At 36.1% G+C, this 17318-nt stretch overlaps 1 protein-coding gene across 1 annotated transcript in view; it reads right to left on the reverse strand.

Annotated features, from left to right (window-relative positions):
- cspg4 (chondroitin sulfate proteoglycan 4) overlaps positions 1-17318 on the reverse strand; it is a 103083-nt gene that overhangs the window by 10941 nt on the left and 74824 nt on the right. The window contains exons 4-7 of the mRNA XM_038274243.1: positions 16429-16617; positions 16304-16327; positions 15940-16215; positions 9938-10114 (exon numbers count right to left, since the gene is read on the reverse strand). Of these exons, the coding sequence (XP_038130171.1) occupies positions 9938-10114; positions 15940-16215; positions 16304-16327; positions 16429-16617 (666 nt within the window). The remainder of the gene's footprint in view (positions 1-9937; positions 10115-15939; positions 16216-16303; positions 16328-16428; positions 16618-17318) is intronic.

Raw genomic sequence — 17318 nt, forward strand, 5'->3', positions numbered from 1 at the left:
AGCCACAAGACTCTCTAGCATGAGGACCCTTCTTAAAAATATGTGTAAGAATCCCAGTTGGATTTAAAGTATAACTCACCCCCAAATCAACTTTTTTATAGATAAAATAATTTCTACTTCTTTTTTTTTTATTTCAGCTCATTAAGCTTTGCAATATTTGTCCTAAAACTGCCAAAGTGCTGTAATAAGTGGTGAACAGCAGCTATTGCATTAGGAGTTTCCCATTGGTTCAAATGCTGCATGCTTGTACAGTTGTTTGTCATCATCATCATTGTTAGGTTTATTCAATGATGATTATAAAATTAATGTGTGTGTGCTTATGAAACATTGGAGCAAGGATATGCTCCACTCTGTCTTGTGATTCAGTCAGAAGACCACCCTGCCTTGTGATTCAGTTGGTGGAGCATCCTGTCTTATGACCTGATCAATTGTTCTGTCAGAACAATACTGTTTTGTAACCATGTGTTATGTTCTGTTAATAAAAGACGACTGCTGGAGGGGGGTCGGTGAAAGAGTTGAAAGTTGGGTTGGGCTCTTTCCACTCCTGCAGGAGCTGTTTGAATCTCCGTCCTGTGTGGACTCAGTTTCTAACCTACATTTTTTAAACTAACAATCATGCTTGGGTCATCCAGCTCTGAGTGTTGCTGCCCCAGTGATTTAAATTGGTAAGACTTTTATATGCTCCGCAAAGCCTAACTAATGTTCTAGTGTCAAGATAGATCAGGATTCCAACACCTCAAAAGATCTACCTGTGCTGTTACAACCACTGGCACCATGTTGTCTCAAATCTGACAACTCACCGTTGGGCTACAGAAAAAGCAGTGCAGTGTGCTTTATATTCATCATTATCGCAGACTTTTTCTACCCAGGTATTTGTTTTTTCCCATTTCTCCCTATATTTCTGCTCCCTTTGTCTTTTTTTCGGAGGAGGAGCATCGCTATGCGAAGGTGCACCGCCCCCGAAAGCAGCGTCAGCGTTAAAATTACTCAATCCATCCCCCATACTGCTCTGCTGTCTCCTGCTATGGTTCAGCCAATGTGATTAGGGGGATTCTGGATCACTACATATATGTTGTCAGCTCTTTGGTCACAATGCAGGTTTACCATAAGTTTTGTATCTAACGTGCCCTTGTTCTTCATTTCCCATTAGCTTTAATACTAACCTTTTACTTTTACACTAATATGGGACAAAGTGTGTTCCTTTTCCACTAAAAACAGGACAGATACTTCTATTTCTGAAAATGGAACAATTCCGTTTTTTTAAGGGACGGTTGGCAACCCTACTTGGCACTGATTACTTTAATGAGATTTTCAAGTCGTTTTTTGGGAACAAGGTTATGTTTGTGTATCAAGGCGAGTTTTATGTTAATTCATAGATTTGACAAAAATATTGCAAAACTGGTTCCATTCAGAGCTGGGGTTGGGTGTGTGTTTAAAATGATTGTCGACCTGCAAAAGTGGGCTCCAGATCACGGTTACAAACTAATAACTAGAAAATTCTGGTAGAGTTCACAGCAACTTAGCCTGTAGCAGCAAAGCATGCTAGACCATCACAAGACCATCACATTACCACCACTGTGTTTGATAGTCAGTATAGAGGAGCACTCCAGTGAATATTACAGTAGCTTCATAGAGGATGTATTTCTTTGTTTTGGAAATTTTCTGTTAATTTGGAGTCTGAAACTGACCAACTTTAGCAGATAATTAAACGCAGGTAAGATAAGCAATGCTGTTTTTTTCTTTTAGACTTTTAACCTTACTCTGCTACTGAACATGGTGGGGCTGAGAAAGTTAACAGTGTTTTGGACATCTACCAGTAAATGCACTTTGTAACTCTAACCCATGTTTTAAGCTACTAGCTCATTACACAAGAGGTAATACTTTAGATCAGTTTTTCCCTAATTTATTTTACTTGTGTACCCCTTTGGGCATGCTTTCTTACCTTTAGTACCCCCATCAGTGAATTATATAAGTATTTATTGTTCAAAAGTGGAACATACAATAACTGATTATAAAATAAAAACTATTTAACTTAATCTTTTAAGTTGAGCATTTAATTCTTAGGCATTTTATTCTACCCATCTCAAATAAAAAAAACAACAACATTAATATGTTACTTGGAAGTTAGTAAGCAATTGAAATACATACAAAATAAAATCCTATTATAAACATGTATTTATAAAACTGAAGCCCCTCTGAGTAACTCTATAATCACATTTAAACTTGATGAATTTGGAACAAAATACAGAGCAAATATTATAATCAGACTGACTTAATTATTATGACTTTGTTTTCATCAAGACACCTGAGCTGCTTTGATGAGCTCCGACAGCTCAGTGTGAAAAACAGCTGATCCCAGGCTGGTCTCTCCAGTCTGTTCCTCTGCTTGGTTTGGATGTGTGTCACAGCTGAAGATGAACTCAAACATATAGGAAACTTTTTGATTGATAAAAGTTTGATAAATATTTTTTTCCCTTAACAAAACAAAACAGATCCCAGCTCTATTTTTTTTTTTTTACTATCTAAGGAATATAATATTTTCATGTAACCTTGCAATGCATTCACAGACCACTAGGAAAGGAATCACTGCTTTAGATGGTTAAAAGCCTGATTTAAAAACCTGGTTCCCCCTCATGGTGGGATGTAATCTCTGCTCCTGATACGAATAACTAATACCTGCAGGAAGGCTGGCAAAAAAGCTTTGAACTGAACTCTATATCATACACAAACCAAAAGATCAAGAATCAGCCACAAACGTCTGATAGGAGCATCTCTACAAAACAAAAACAACAATATTAAACAGATAAACACAATGCTGCTCATTCAGTAGCCACCGACTACAATTAAAATAGTTAATTGTGTTTCCACAGCAGCGCCTTGATGCTCCTGTTATCAGAAGATGGAGCAGTGTTGCGGGCTGAATGACTCTCCCTGGGTGGAGGGCCTCTAATGGACTTCTAATGGTTGGCTGGCTGAAAGAAGCATTAATTGAAAGAAATGGGCCAGATCCCGAGACAGGCATTCTTAAATAGCCTGGATCAGTCTGGAGAGTGAGCTGAGGTTGCCTTGCAATAAGAGTTTCCTATCGATCTATGGAGTCATTCTTCCTCCAATATCTCTCCTTTTCTTCCTTTAGACTCTGGATAAAGCGTAAGAACCCTCAGGCAGAAAGAAGAGAAGATTCCTCAGACCCAGATATCACTTTGTCCGAGCTGCTCACTAAGGTAGCTGTGAGTGTGCTGTACAACAGCATGTGCAGCACAAATAAACCATCATTACAAGTAGTCCTGTATGTTTAGTGTTTTTTTGTCTTTATTTTTTATAAGTATGACTTTCTGTGGTGAGCTTTTTGCTGCAAAGCAACAGAAAGTATAAAAAAAACCTTAAAATACTCAGTATAGGAGAATCTTCACCAGCATACAAGTACCACAGAGACAGTGTTAGCTTTAACAAGGGAGTCTGAGCTATATGCTTGGCCTTTTTCAAAACAATGAACGTTGGTTAACAGATGTTGCAACAACCTATGGACTCTAACCCGCAGTTAAGAGTCAGAGTCCTGGTCCGTTGACCTTTGCCACATCTTCCGTCTCTCTCTCTCAATCTCCCTCCTTTTAAGACTACTTTCAAAATAATAACTATAGAGGCCACTAGTGCCTGGTGCCAATTTAAAGTAAAAAGGACAATTTTTATCAGAAGTCAAACATATTTTACATTTAGCCCTTCTGTATTAAACTTGTTTCTTTTTACTTATAAATTTTCTCATCTTCTAGGATTTTAAATATCTATCTATCTATCTATCTATCTATCTATCTATCTATCTATCTATCTATCTATCTATCTATCTATCTATCTATCTATCTATCTATCTATCTATCTATCTATCTATCTATCTATCTATCTATCTATCTATCTATCTATCTATCTATCTATCTATCTATCTATCTATCTAATTGTATAACAGAATTTAACACTTGACATCATCAGTGTATGTGTGACTTTATACTCTGTGAGTTAGTGACCTGAATTACTAAAATGGACTTTGTAGTATAAATTACATTAATTCAATACCATTACCGATTTTTTTATGGGGACAAAACTTCAAGAAAATGCTAGCTTGTATATAACTGAGTTGACAAAAGTTGATTTTAAACAGGTAAAAACTTTAATTTAATTAAAAACACGACTAAAGAAAAGTTATAATGAAACCAGAATTTTAGCTCAAAATGTCCTACCAACCTGGACCTTAAAATAAGACTATAACATGTAAAGACATCTTCAGTAATTTGTTTTGTTTGTTTAGCTCGTATTTCATTCAGTCCATTCCAAAGACATTAGTCTGGAAATTGTCTGACTGAAAGCTTCTAGTGTCTAAGTCGATATCGAATTACGTTACAAAGGGAACTCAACTGTTTTTGGCTACTATTATTACATTAATATTTGCCGGCATGGCTAACATTAGCATGAAAAACAAATTAACAAATGCCCGCTTATTTCCTTATATGGAATTGGACAACTATAACTCAATTAAAACGCTAAAGTAAAAACGCTCAATAATTCTGAATGGTAAAAATTTTAATACATTATTTTCTCTAAAAATCTATCAGTAATTATTTATGGGGAGACTAATTATTGTGTGCAAAAGACTTAAAATAGATTATTGTTATCAACACAAGAGTTACTAATTGCTGTCATTTTGTGTTATCTTCTGCCTTTCACATTACAAACTCTATTGTTCTGGCTGAATACACAGTCAGTTTAGGGAATATATTTGATTTGTTACTCTGGTATCCTAATATTATGGCATTTTTGTCTCGAATTTGTGATTTTGAAAGGTTTATGAATATTTTATGGAAACAAAAAGTCATAGATTCCTAAAACCCCCACTTACATGTTTTAATAAACTTCCAAAACAAATCATAAATACTTAAAAAAATGCTTTAGTTAGTTATTGTTGTTGAGGACTCCTTGACTTAACCTGAAACGGGTGCTGTAGTAAATCTCCTTGCTTCCACTTTGGGAGTATTCTGTGCAAACTGGACCTTTTGTGAAGTCATGAACATCTTTTCCTTTCAAACCTCATATGCTATCTCTGATACGCTGTTTCAGACTCTAACGTAACAAATGTGTTTTGAAGTGTATAATTTCGTTGCCTTACAGTCCACTGCGTAAAACATCCTGTTCGGTTTCACACTCCATCAAAGCTCCATCTCAACGACACACTGCATCAACAGTTCAAAGCTGTAATCCATCATCACAGACTCGGGGCCATTTTTTTTTCTTTAACTGTGAGATTGTGTCTTTGTTCCGCTCTAATGACAACTTTTGGAAGAGAGGATGAGTTCAGAAACAACTGGGGTTTGAGTGGAGGGGAAATCAGCTGTTATTCTCTGCATAAGGCTCAAACTATTCCTTTTAATTTTTCTACGTTCTTATAGTTCAAACAATTACATAACTAAATTTTAAGACAGCAGAGGTGTACAAATGCTCTTTCTTCCCTAACCTGTAAGCATAAATGTTTTAGCTCTAATTCATTCCTGCTGTAAAACACATAGTGAGGTCAGCATGTACGCTGATTGGAGAAAACAGTGGTGCTTCTTTAACAGTTGGAAAATTGGTGATCCAAGGCAGAGATTAACATCCAATTTTTTCAAGGACCCTTCACAGAGTTTAAAGGGTTGGAATTTCCCCAAATCCCTCAAATATAACCAAGATAACTCTTACTTTTCATGTTCTGGTTTGTAAAAGTCTGGAAAAGCAACCTTCTCTTAACCTCGATCCCAGTAAAATACATTCAAATTATATTTGACGAAATCTAGAAGAAAGTTGAATTGGTGTTTTAAGTTTTGCAAGGCCCAGTAAAGCCTAAAACTGTGCAGCATTTTATCAGCTGCACCATTAAGTGCTGTGGATATACCATAATACCAAGCAATTGAGAGTCTCAATCTCCTCTGGGCTGTTTTCCTTCTAAGCCTGCAAACGCATAGCCTGGTAGTTATTTCTTATTTCTCAGGCTGCAAAGATGGTGGGTAAATGGAGACTAACTCAAACAATCTGAGCCAATTCCACTCTTTGTGAAAAAGAGCGGAAGTGGATCTGTTTGCCTTCCAGCAGAAAACCCACCATCTCTTGAAGAGACAGCTGCTCAATGCACTCCTGTTCTTTGTCCTTCTGCTCACAGAAGCCTTCAGAAGAGAGAGAGAGAGAGTTCTTTAAGTAAGTCCAGATATGGTGTAGTATGCAGAGATGACTCAGCGGATAATAGCTCCCACCTGGACTGTTTATAAGCGTCATGAACCAGGAGAGAAATGCATATGTTATGATACCTAGCCGCCATTCTTCCAAGTCTGCTTACATAAAGTGTCTCTAGGGGGATTAAAAAAAAAAAACTAAAGGAATTATGGAGCAGCCTATATTGATGTTCTGTAATCAGAGTTTAAGAACGTCCATTAAAAGGAGAAATTCACCCTAATATTTTCAGATAGTTTATTTATTCCTTGGCCATGTGGAACCTCTGTCCAGGGTCATCTGCCGAACCATATGGTATGAAGGGAATTGGGCTTTCGTACATTGGTTTGACAAAATACAAAAATTAACACCTTAATGTAAGTTTTTTTAAGATGATAAGGATGATTGACAGAACGTAAAAAAATCCTTAGAGTATACGAACAAAGGACATTCTCAAAGATATTACTTAAGGTTTCAAGGATAATTTATTCATTCCTTGCACTATTTTTGCAGTGTCACTATCACTTTATTTGGATTTAGTTATACATATCCATATATGTACATACATATATATATAAGAAGAGTTATATGTGTATATATTTATATCTTTATTATCTTGTGCTGTTTGTTGTGTATATATATATATATATATATATATATATATATATATATATATATATATATATATATATATATATATATATATATATATATATATATATATATATATATATATATATATATATATATATATATATAAAGTTGTATCTGGAGTGTGTAACAAAAGTAATTTCTCTGGGATTATTAAAAGATTTCTGATTCTGATAATCTATACGTGTGTAAATTCAAGCTTTGTATTTATTTACAGTGTAGTTCCTGGTCTGTACCACTAGATGGCTACATTGTTACATTCCATACCTGCACAATGTAGGGCAGGTTTTCCAAAAATTATCCAGCAAAATGATGGTTTATATAACAATCAATGCATTTAGCAACTAAAGAGGATAGATTGCAAATTCAATTTGATTGCACACAATGGCTAAGATTCCATATTGAGACACTAATGAAGTAGCAGCCATAGACAAATGACTTAGTTCGCAGGTGACTCAAGAAGACAGTATTGTTTTTTTTTTCCTTTTATCAGAGTCTCTGGGGGTATGAAGTCGTTACAACCAAAGTCTCAACAGGTTTAGAAGCAGAGCTAAGGTTGCTGGAGTGGGAAGTGAAAATAGAAAGGCAATAGGAAAATGAAGATATGGAATATGAAAATGTCTGAAGAAAAGAAGCTTGATGTGATACTTGAGGCTCAAATCAATGGTAGCTTATAATCTAATGTTTATGAGAATAAAAAGTAGAAATATTAGAGAGTCAGATCAATATTTATGCATTTATTATAATGTAGAAATCTGGTGGACAAAAAGAGACAGAAAAGCAGACAGAAAGAAAGAACCTCAGAATGCAAAGTTGAGAAGAAGCCTGATGCAGATGGACATGGATGTGCACTGTATTCAGAACAGCTGAGCTTGACCACATTCTGATCAGGACCATGTAAGTATTTATGTCTGATTCACTTACACACACCCAAACACACACATAAACACACACTTCCTGTTTTAAATCAGCCCAACTGCAGCTGGGGCCAGCCCCGGCTCTGTGTGGCTTACACGTCTCCGTACGTTATTATGTTACATTCTGCAGCCACAGCAGAGGAGTCGCAGGGATTGGAAGCTGCCTTTCACTCTGCCAGAAAGCAGCGGTCTCGTCCACCGCCTGGTTTTCCAAAAATATGGGTTGCCAGGGAGATGGAGGAGCCGCAGGCAGAGCGGGGAGGGCTAAATGACACAGTTGGTTTCCAGTTTTTGTGAGCTGATTACTGGATCCTTTTCTTTCCTACTGCCTAAGTTACTTAATGGCAGAGTCAAACCAACTGAACCTCTGAAACTTCTGCTACTCAACTGACAGAAGAGTCAGTTTGAAAGACTGGTAAGAATTTGGCCACAATGAGAAAAGTAAGTGATGATAATAAACATACATTATTCTTTTATGTTTTATCATAAAGTCTTGCTCTCCAGCCCAATAAATTACCACAAATGTTAACTCCATAATTAAGATATACAAAAAAAAAAAGCCTTTTTGCAAATGAACAGAATAAAAAAAAAGATGTCTTATTGTTCTAGATTTCATTGGAATGTGTTCAGTTTTCATCTTTGGTACTCCCCTTGGTCCTGTTTAGCTATAATAAAAGCATACATAGGCTGCACAAAGGTCTCTGCAAATATATGGGCTAAGGGAACATTTGGGAAGAATGTGCAGCAAACATTTGCTGTATGTAAATTTTGCAGTTACTTTTGATCGGCATTACCCAAAGACTGCCTAAGATTGGCTAAAAGATAATTAGTTGTAACTGTCAGCCAAAGTTACCTAAATATTAGCAAACAGTAAGGTCTGAAACAACATCCCCCAGATGCTGGTGAAGATTCTCAGTCTACCAGGTCACAGTCATTCCGAAGAAGTTAAAAAAAACAATCCACTGGACTTTGTTTCCAAGTTTGAAGACATTTCGCTTCCCATCCAGGAAGCTTTTTCATTCATAATTTCAGAATTAATGTTGAGTTCAAAACTTTATGTAGTACCCCAAAAAGTTGTTTTGGCTTTGAAAACATGTAAATTGAACCAGAAGAACGGGTCTACCTTTAGGAATGAGGAGTCTTTGTGTCTTTTGTTAGCCTGCAATAGGCTACCTGATATTGATATATGGCTCTGAAATGGGGGTTGTTAGGGGCAATTGCTGGCCTGGCTGCACAGGCGAGTGGTTTTCGCCCCCTGCATGAGGGTAGAGGTTGAGATGATAACGGGAAGGAATCAACTCAAACTGAAACCTGAAGTCCACCCCCTCTTTTTAAGGTTGGTTTTTCTTTCTTAACATAAATGGCTTCCTTCACTCCCCTTTCAAACCAAAATGTGAACATTCTGCTCCTCAAAAGCATCCTTCAGACATTGGGCAAAGGTTCCATGGTTTGAAAAAAACATTAAATTATTCTTTTATACTGCTACCTGTATTCGCACAATAAGAATCATTCTCATTTGCTGTTTACAAAAGCAAAAGTTTTTGTTTTCAGAAAGTCATGGTCTGGAAATTAGATTAAAAAAGCAGGCATTCCCTATTATATACTACAGCAGTTTACTGTTTTATTTACAGTTGACATGCTACAGCTACTGAGGATTCTATGGCTGCAGATAGTAAGCAAGCTAACTAAGCAAACAACCCAGCCACTCTATGCAGAGAAAAAAAGGTTATATTACTCTTTGCAAAAAAGAGGATTTTCTTAAGTGTCTTTATTAAAATGAGACGTATCACCTATAACAACTGGATACTATTTTTGAATCATTGATCTGTTTCATTAAAACATTTTGGCAATCCCTTGAATCCTTAAAAATCTCATAAACTCTTATAATGCTATCATTTGCTATATTTTATGTGTTCTCTTTATTATTTTGATCAGATTTAAAGAGACTGCAGAACCTACATCCCTACAGTCCAAAATGATATTGTGTGTATAACATTTTATTACACTTAAAAAACAACTATATCTATGGTAAAAATAGAATTAACAGTTTTTTTGTTTTCCATGACATTTCTCTTCAAGCATCTCTCCACTGCCTTTATCCCAAAGAAAAGTAGCTTATGTGGTGTCAAAGAGAGAAGCTTTACCTCCAGGCCGGTATTGCGTGTCACTTTTGGCGGCTCATCGTTCACTGGTATGATAGAAACTGAGATTGTGACATTGTGACTCCGGCGATTATTCTCATAAGAGGAGGCAGAGAGTGTAAAACTGTCCTCTGTCGTCTCACTGCTGTCATGCATGTAGAAGATTTTTCCCATTTTTACCTGCGGGAAACAAAAAGCATCCAGATGTCACTTACTTCTGAATCTAAAATGAATTTGATTCCCTTTGAAACAAAGAGTCATTTTAGCTTTCAGGCTTAGGCAAAGAGGAAATCTGTTGCGACTGAAAGATGTTAATACAAACAAAGGAATATCTCATTTGCACAATTATTCAGACCTTTTCCTGTCGCATTTAATTCCTTAAACCACAATAAAGCTTAAGATTAACAAAAATTTTCATTGGGCTGTTTAAGCACTTTTTCAGACTGATTAAAACTGGATAGGAAAAGCCAATCTATAGTTGTAAATCCATGATTATACTGCCATAATACCAGCGTATCTTCACAAAAATATGCCATACATCATATAGATTAATTTCATACACTGTAATGAATCCAAAATGCAATTCAATCTTACACCTAAAGGATACCATTATACAATTGGGTTTAAAGATGCTTGCTGTTACAGTGCAATGTGTTCATTCTAATAGAAAGTTGTGTGTAAAAGAAAAGTGAGGTAGAGCAAGGTGCATTATGAACCAAAGCCCGAAGATGAATTTGAGGAGAAAGGGGAGGTTGACAAGGTGTGCACTGCAGCTGGATTCAGAGCTTCAGCAGACCAGGACACGGACTAGAACTGTCACATTCCCCGTGTTAAGCCACTCCTTAACCAGAGACAATGTCTAAAGTGTCTTATGGGGATAAAAGTAGGACAGTTGCCCAAAAACTGAGCTCTTGTAGTCTGGAAGAGGGGTGGAGAGACAGAATGAGGTCCAGTTTCTACAGTCATGTTTAATGAACAACCTCCTTTTCTGGTGTCCGTCTGCTGTGTTTTATCAAGTTTATGTATTTATTTGTTGTATTATTCAGAATACTTGATAAAGAGCAAAAGGTTTGCATATAATGCAAACCTTTAAAAACAATTTATTCACCACTATATCTCTGTATCTCCTTTACGCAGTATTGATGATCCAAGGGGAATTCTTAGATAGAAAAAGGAAATTTATTCCATTTGAAAGAAGTAAAATGCAAATTAAAACAATGAAAAAAGTAATAAAAGCATCTGAAATGTCTCAGTCTGCACGATTTGTTCCGTCTCAGAGTCTTCCGTAATCTGTTTCCCCAATCAGAATGATTTTACAGTATCAGGGTTATTTCTCCCATATGGGCTAAGAACTACAGTCAGATCAGACAGTTCTCTAATCATCTGCATTATTAGTTAGATTGATGAAACACTTATTACCCTGAATGTGGAAAACACTGTTCTTTGTGGCCCTAGAGGAGCTATTTCCCAGAACACACGTATAACACAATGTCTGTATTGCAAACTGAAACACATGGATGCTTACCAGACAGGGGAAATACATACTGTGGACCTGTGTAGTGAAAAGCTGCAGTCTTGGAGCGAGATTGGAAATTAACATGAATTTATTGTAATGATAGGATTCAGTTGCATTTACTATGATTTTGTAAAAGATGCTGCAGCACGTTTTTTAAATAGATGATTTACAACATGAGATTTTTTTTCACTGCAGGAAAAAAAAAAGATTTCTTTAATATTTTTTTTGGTTGCTTAGATAATCCTACTTCAAAAGAGATGAATGTAATTTAGTTGAATGATCAAGCCCCAAACGCAAAAAAATCAAACAAATAAAAACCAGACCTCACCGCCGTGGAAATTGGTGAGGTAAACTCAGCTAAATCTAAACAGAAAAGAATGCCTCTGATTATTTCATAGGCTTTTACCCTGATCTGTATATATATATATATATATATATATATATATATATATATATATATATATATATATATATATATATATATATATATATATATATATATATATATATATATATATATATATAAAAAAAAAGCATGCATATCAGCATCCTCTGGAGATTTTCTGACAGCTCTGGCAACACTTAGAACTTTCTCTGAACAAGTACCAGTAGGCCCCCAGGAAAGTTAGGGGATCTTTACGGAGCCAGAAGAGCCAAATGGATCCCATATGACTGGTATCTAGACTAACAAACTTCACCATCTTTTCATCTAAGGAAAAGTCAGTCAAACAGTAAGTCTGTTATCTGGGAAAATGAATGTGGGTGGACATTAAACACCTTCCTGATCTAAATAAAGATTTACATTTGATATTTATCTTGAGCTGAAGGATTTATTATGTTTTGTATTTTGTTGTTCCAAAAAGCTGCATTCTGTGTTGTGTCTGTTTGTTCACTGGCAAGCATTTTTTAGTTTGCATTAAGGTGTGGCGGAGGATTTTCTTTTTCCAGGTGGATCATCTAAATTAGTTATCCTCCTAATTGTCAATCATTCTGGTGATATTTTTACGTAAGGCCGTACCTCGCGCTCGCTATGTTTTTCTGCACATACGCACTTTCAGGCTATCTGTGGTGAGCTACGGTTTCAGACAGTCATTGAAATTCACCTTTATCACCGAAGTTCTTTGAAAATGGCCGAGAGTTGTAAGAGAAAAAGTGTCTACGAAGTGTATGATAAGAACAGAAAGGCCTCAAAAGAGAGAAACAAGAACAGAGTGATTTCACGTGATTGCGTGCAGTGAAGTCACAGGTCGAGCTTCCCACTGATGCCTCGGTTGCAAAGTTTCTACTCGACAGGTAAAGTTTGGCATGGTATTTGGAGAAATCCATTTCACATCAATGCTAGTAAACATTATATACCTCTATATTGTAACTTTCCAGGGAAGATAAGGTAATTCATTGGGCTCATGCATGCTCTCACATGAGTTTAATAGGGGATCCCTTTCTGGAGTGAGTACTGGTGTGTGCATGTGCCTTTTTTTTTATTATTGGAGAGGGCAGTGCTTTTAAAAAATTCGCAAAATTCCTCCACTGTACATTTAAACCAACCTAACTTCTTAAGATGGTAGAAGTCCAGTTTTATTTTCTCTCCTCTCAGACCATCTTGTCTGGATTTCAACTGAATGAAACAGATGCTGATATGCGTGCTACTGCAGGTAAGGTAGCATCAAAATCTCACTTCAAAACTACCAAAAGAAAACCAAAACAAAAAGCAAGCCTCTGATTTTTGTTTTTCCGCTCTTAAATAATAAAAAGACACATCCCAGATTGTAGAATCTCCTTCCTTTAAACCATCGCCATCATTTAGATTGAATGCTTATTTATACAGAAGTCAATGACAACCTACATGGGAAATTGAGATAGGAGGCAGCCCGCTCCTAATGATCTTCCTGTGTAAAAACCTTTGGAGAATGGGCCATGTAAAACCATTTTCAATTCAGGTGACTGCCTGACATTACAGTAATCTGAAATAGCTCACACTTAAGCTGTTACAATATTTTTACATTTACAACCCATTTTACTCTTATACTAGGCTCTTCCTATGACAGGAAGTGCTTAAAAGGCTCTTATCTTGTTTCACACAGGATGATAATTTGGTTAGACTTGTCTCATACCTACATTTTCAAAGTGAATAATCATTGGCTTATGTGTGAGAAACCATCCAGTGGAAACATTAAGGTTCCCATTAACCACTGTGACTTTTTTTTAAATTTGGTGATATTTTAAGACAAATGAGGTATACTTTGGTGTTCAACTCTAAAAGGGAAGCTATCCTTTTCTGCTGCAAAAGCCAAATCGTTTTTGCTCCATATTGAATCTACATGCAAAAAAGTGATCTCCTTTATCCTGAAACTAACTAAATAACATCTTAGACCTAACAGAGCTTGCATACGTTTAAAAGAGGGGCTGTGTGTTTCTGTATGACTCAGATTGTGCTGATATCAGACACATCTTCTAGCAGAAGTTAATGTAGATCTTTTTAAATAACTCTCTCTGCATGTTTCCATCTGCTACTTGTGTTACAGCAAGCTATTAAAACTTCAACAGGACTTCCTGATTCATGGTTATTTCATATTGTAATCTTTTCTTTCACAGAGCTTTTTAAGAAGGATTCAAAGGTGGAGGAACTGCTTTTCTATGGGGTTAATTGCTTGGAAAATGGAAAGACTTTCCTCTATTGTTTTCCTCTTTCATATTCTAACACAACTCATACTATTCATAAGTCAATTTAATATATCAATTAGAATCTTTAGGAAACATATGAGTGAGTCTGTCGGGACAAATAGCGGGACGTTTGTATGCACCCACTTATTATTACAGGCCGGTTTATTTTTTGCTTGGAGCAGTCCGAAGGCAACGTCAGATTTTCCACCTTGGCTCAGCAAAGCAGAGAGTGAGGGAGAGAATAACCAAGGCTAACTGTAGCAACTATGAGATTTGTGACTAACTACCTCCGCTACACTATGTTCTCCATTCACAATGCATGATGTTTTTCCGCTTGTAAGAACTCATTCATTTTTCATACTTTCCCAAAGCTGGGGCGCCTCAACCACATGGAGTGAGACCAGATAGAAGTGCTGCAGCAGCTTCCACATTCTTCCCCCACAACTCCGCCTGAAACAGCACAACAAACTCCAAACAGAGCTAACTGCTAATAACTGGGGAAAACTTGACTCTGAAGCCTTGCTGTGGCGCAGCAACCACAATGCAGTGATTCAAATGAGATGTTTTACTATTTTTCCCTGAGCGATTAGGGTGGAATATAAACATTAATACTTTCTTTTGCTATCAAAGAGAGACCACAATGGGAGGTCTTTGGCCCTGAGATATGAAAGCATTTTTCATTTCCCTTAAATTAATTGGTTTGGTGCAAACGTTAAGCATTATGTGCATTAGATATTAAAATGCATCAGCCATTGGACAACCTCTGGACTACTTGTCACAAATACTAATGCATTTGGTTAATATCAAATGGAAAATGAAAAAAAAAAATGGCAAAGAACCATGTCAGCTCTTAATGTTTTTTTGTTACTAACTCAACATTTGTGAGGTAATTGTATCTCTACACAGGCTACTGACCTGACAATTACCCTCTGTGTTAGTAAGTAATCCAAAAAGGTAAAGAAATAGAAATAATTTATTGCATTAATTAAGTTATGTGCAATAAAGCTGTAAAACTGCAAATTTTTTAGGGATTTGAAGAAAAATATTTAGATAGCAATAATACCTGTAGGAATTAATATCAGTGGGTTTTCTGTCAGTGGGTTTAGACCCAGCGGATGGGGAAAAAAAGTTTCTTTTTAACCAGGTAGGATCTCTTGGTGGGTAATAACAAAGCCTCTTTGTTGTAAAGCGTATTGATGAACTTAGAAACAGACATATTTAGCTGAATTGATTAATCTCCAGGAAGCCCTGTTTCTATCAGAAGCAGCAATGAACAGATGATCTTTAGAAGACAGTGGAATAAACAGTAATCCTCTGATTCTCATGTTGTTCTTTTGGTTCAAATATAACATTTCAGGTTTAGAGCAGCTACAGCCATAACTCCTCTCTGCGACCATCCTATGGGTATGTAACAACAAACTATAAACAGAGTTAGCGAAATACTGCTTTCCTCTGTGGAGCCAGTGGATGGTTTGAAGCATTTAAAAAAGTCCTGCTTTTTGAATATGTAGAAAAAAAAATGTATTCCGCAAAAAAGGATCCCAAACTCGATGTAAAAAGCACAAAACAAACAAAAGAAATCAATTTAAGAGAATGCTGATAAAGATGATAAGTCTAATTAATTAGTTATGTTCAATACCAACTCCATTGTTCATTTCACTTTTTAACTCAAAACCTAATTTCAAGAATATTGTGTTCACTTTTTTTTTTTAGATATTGTAAGGCAAAAATCTGGAGTAGATTTTTAAGTCCTTCAGGAGCACCTTGGCTGTTCAATACATGTTAATCATTATTACTGTAAATAAAATGTGAGTGTGTATATGCTTACATCATCCCATGCAAAGTAATGCAGCTCATTTCCTTCGTCGTCACGTATTTCCCCATTCTGTGGAAACTCCTCAACAGTAAATTCGATATTTAGTGAGTTGTAGAAGGGATGCGAGATGTTAAGAATCTCTGTATCAAGAGCTTTACTGAGGCCTTCTTTTATGGTGAAGTTGGAACTCTGGATGGGTATAAATCGGGGAATAATATCCACGATGATGGTCAAGTTCTCCAATGTGTTGAAACCGTTGCTCACATCCAAGATGAATTCGTCGTGTCGCTGAAAGAGACGGATGTTCACATGATTAACTGCTGCTACGACAAGCCACCTGATAAATTTTGCCAGAATTTTTTTAACTGTTGCTTACGTCCATGGTGGAATAGTCACCTTCCTGAAAGAGACAGATGAAACAATTTATTACTTTTTCTTTTTTAACAAGATCAGAACCAGACTATCACCATCGAAAGTACATTGAAATAAATGCTCATTTACCTGCCATAATGCAGAGACGTAAAAGACTCGACCCAGGTCAATGTCTTCCTGGGAGAAAGACTGTACATATTCGAGGACAGGGGAGGCTGTGACATCTGAACTGTTTTTTAGCATGACCACATGACCGATTTCAGGTAATTTTTTCAGTGTGTAAATCGTTCCTGTGGGAAGGATACCTGCTTCCTCCACCTGAAAGACAAAAGTAGACAATAGCAGTATTTTATATGTTGGAGTAAAACCAACTGCATTAAATTTAGAGAAAACCTGGGTTAAAAAGTAAACAAGTTAGTTCATCTAACTACAAAGATTTTGTAGAAGTAGTTAAAGCTGACATTTTGATAATTATGGAAAACAGTTTTTTTTCTATCAGTTGGGTAAATTATTTATTTTATTTTGTTTTATTTTTTAAGAAAGTCCCTAAGAAGCAGTCACAAGAGCACATAGAGACAAATACACAATATTTCCAATGCAGCAACTTGGAGCCTGACAGCAGCAGGGGACCCATATAAGAGCGCTACAATGGTCACAAAAATCGTATACTTATCAGAGACTCATTCACCTTCTGCTCAATGATTTTCAACCCCTGTATAGCCACTGTTAACTTGTAAACTCTGATTTCTATAAATAGAAATATCTATTTATACATATAGTCTGTCATTTAGGTTACAAATAGGTGTAAATAGACAACTGGGTTTGCTGTGTATTTGGTATAAGTAGAAAGCTTAGTAGAAAGACAAATTCTGCCGGTATCTATTAGAAATCTTTAGACCTGTTATAGCCCAGACCGACAGAAAGGAACTAAATTAAAATAATTGAAAGAGCCAATAATTTTTTGTTAATAATTAACTAAGTTTTACGGTTTGTGGATAATCTATTTAATTTTATTTTGT

The sequence above is a fragment of the Cyprinodon tularosa genome, unplaced genomic scaffold (assembly GCF_016077235.1).
Source record: "Cyprinodon tularosa strain WSP-4 unplaced genomic scaffold, ASM1607723v1 ctg900, whole genome shotgun sequence".
In the NCBI taxonomy this organism is placed as follows: domain Eukaryota; kingdom Metazoa; phylum Chordata; class Actinopteri; order Cyprinodontiformes; family Cyprinodontidae; genus Cyprinodon; species Cyprinodon tularosa.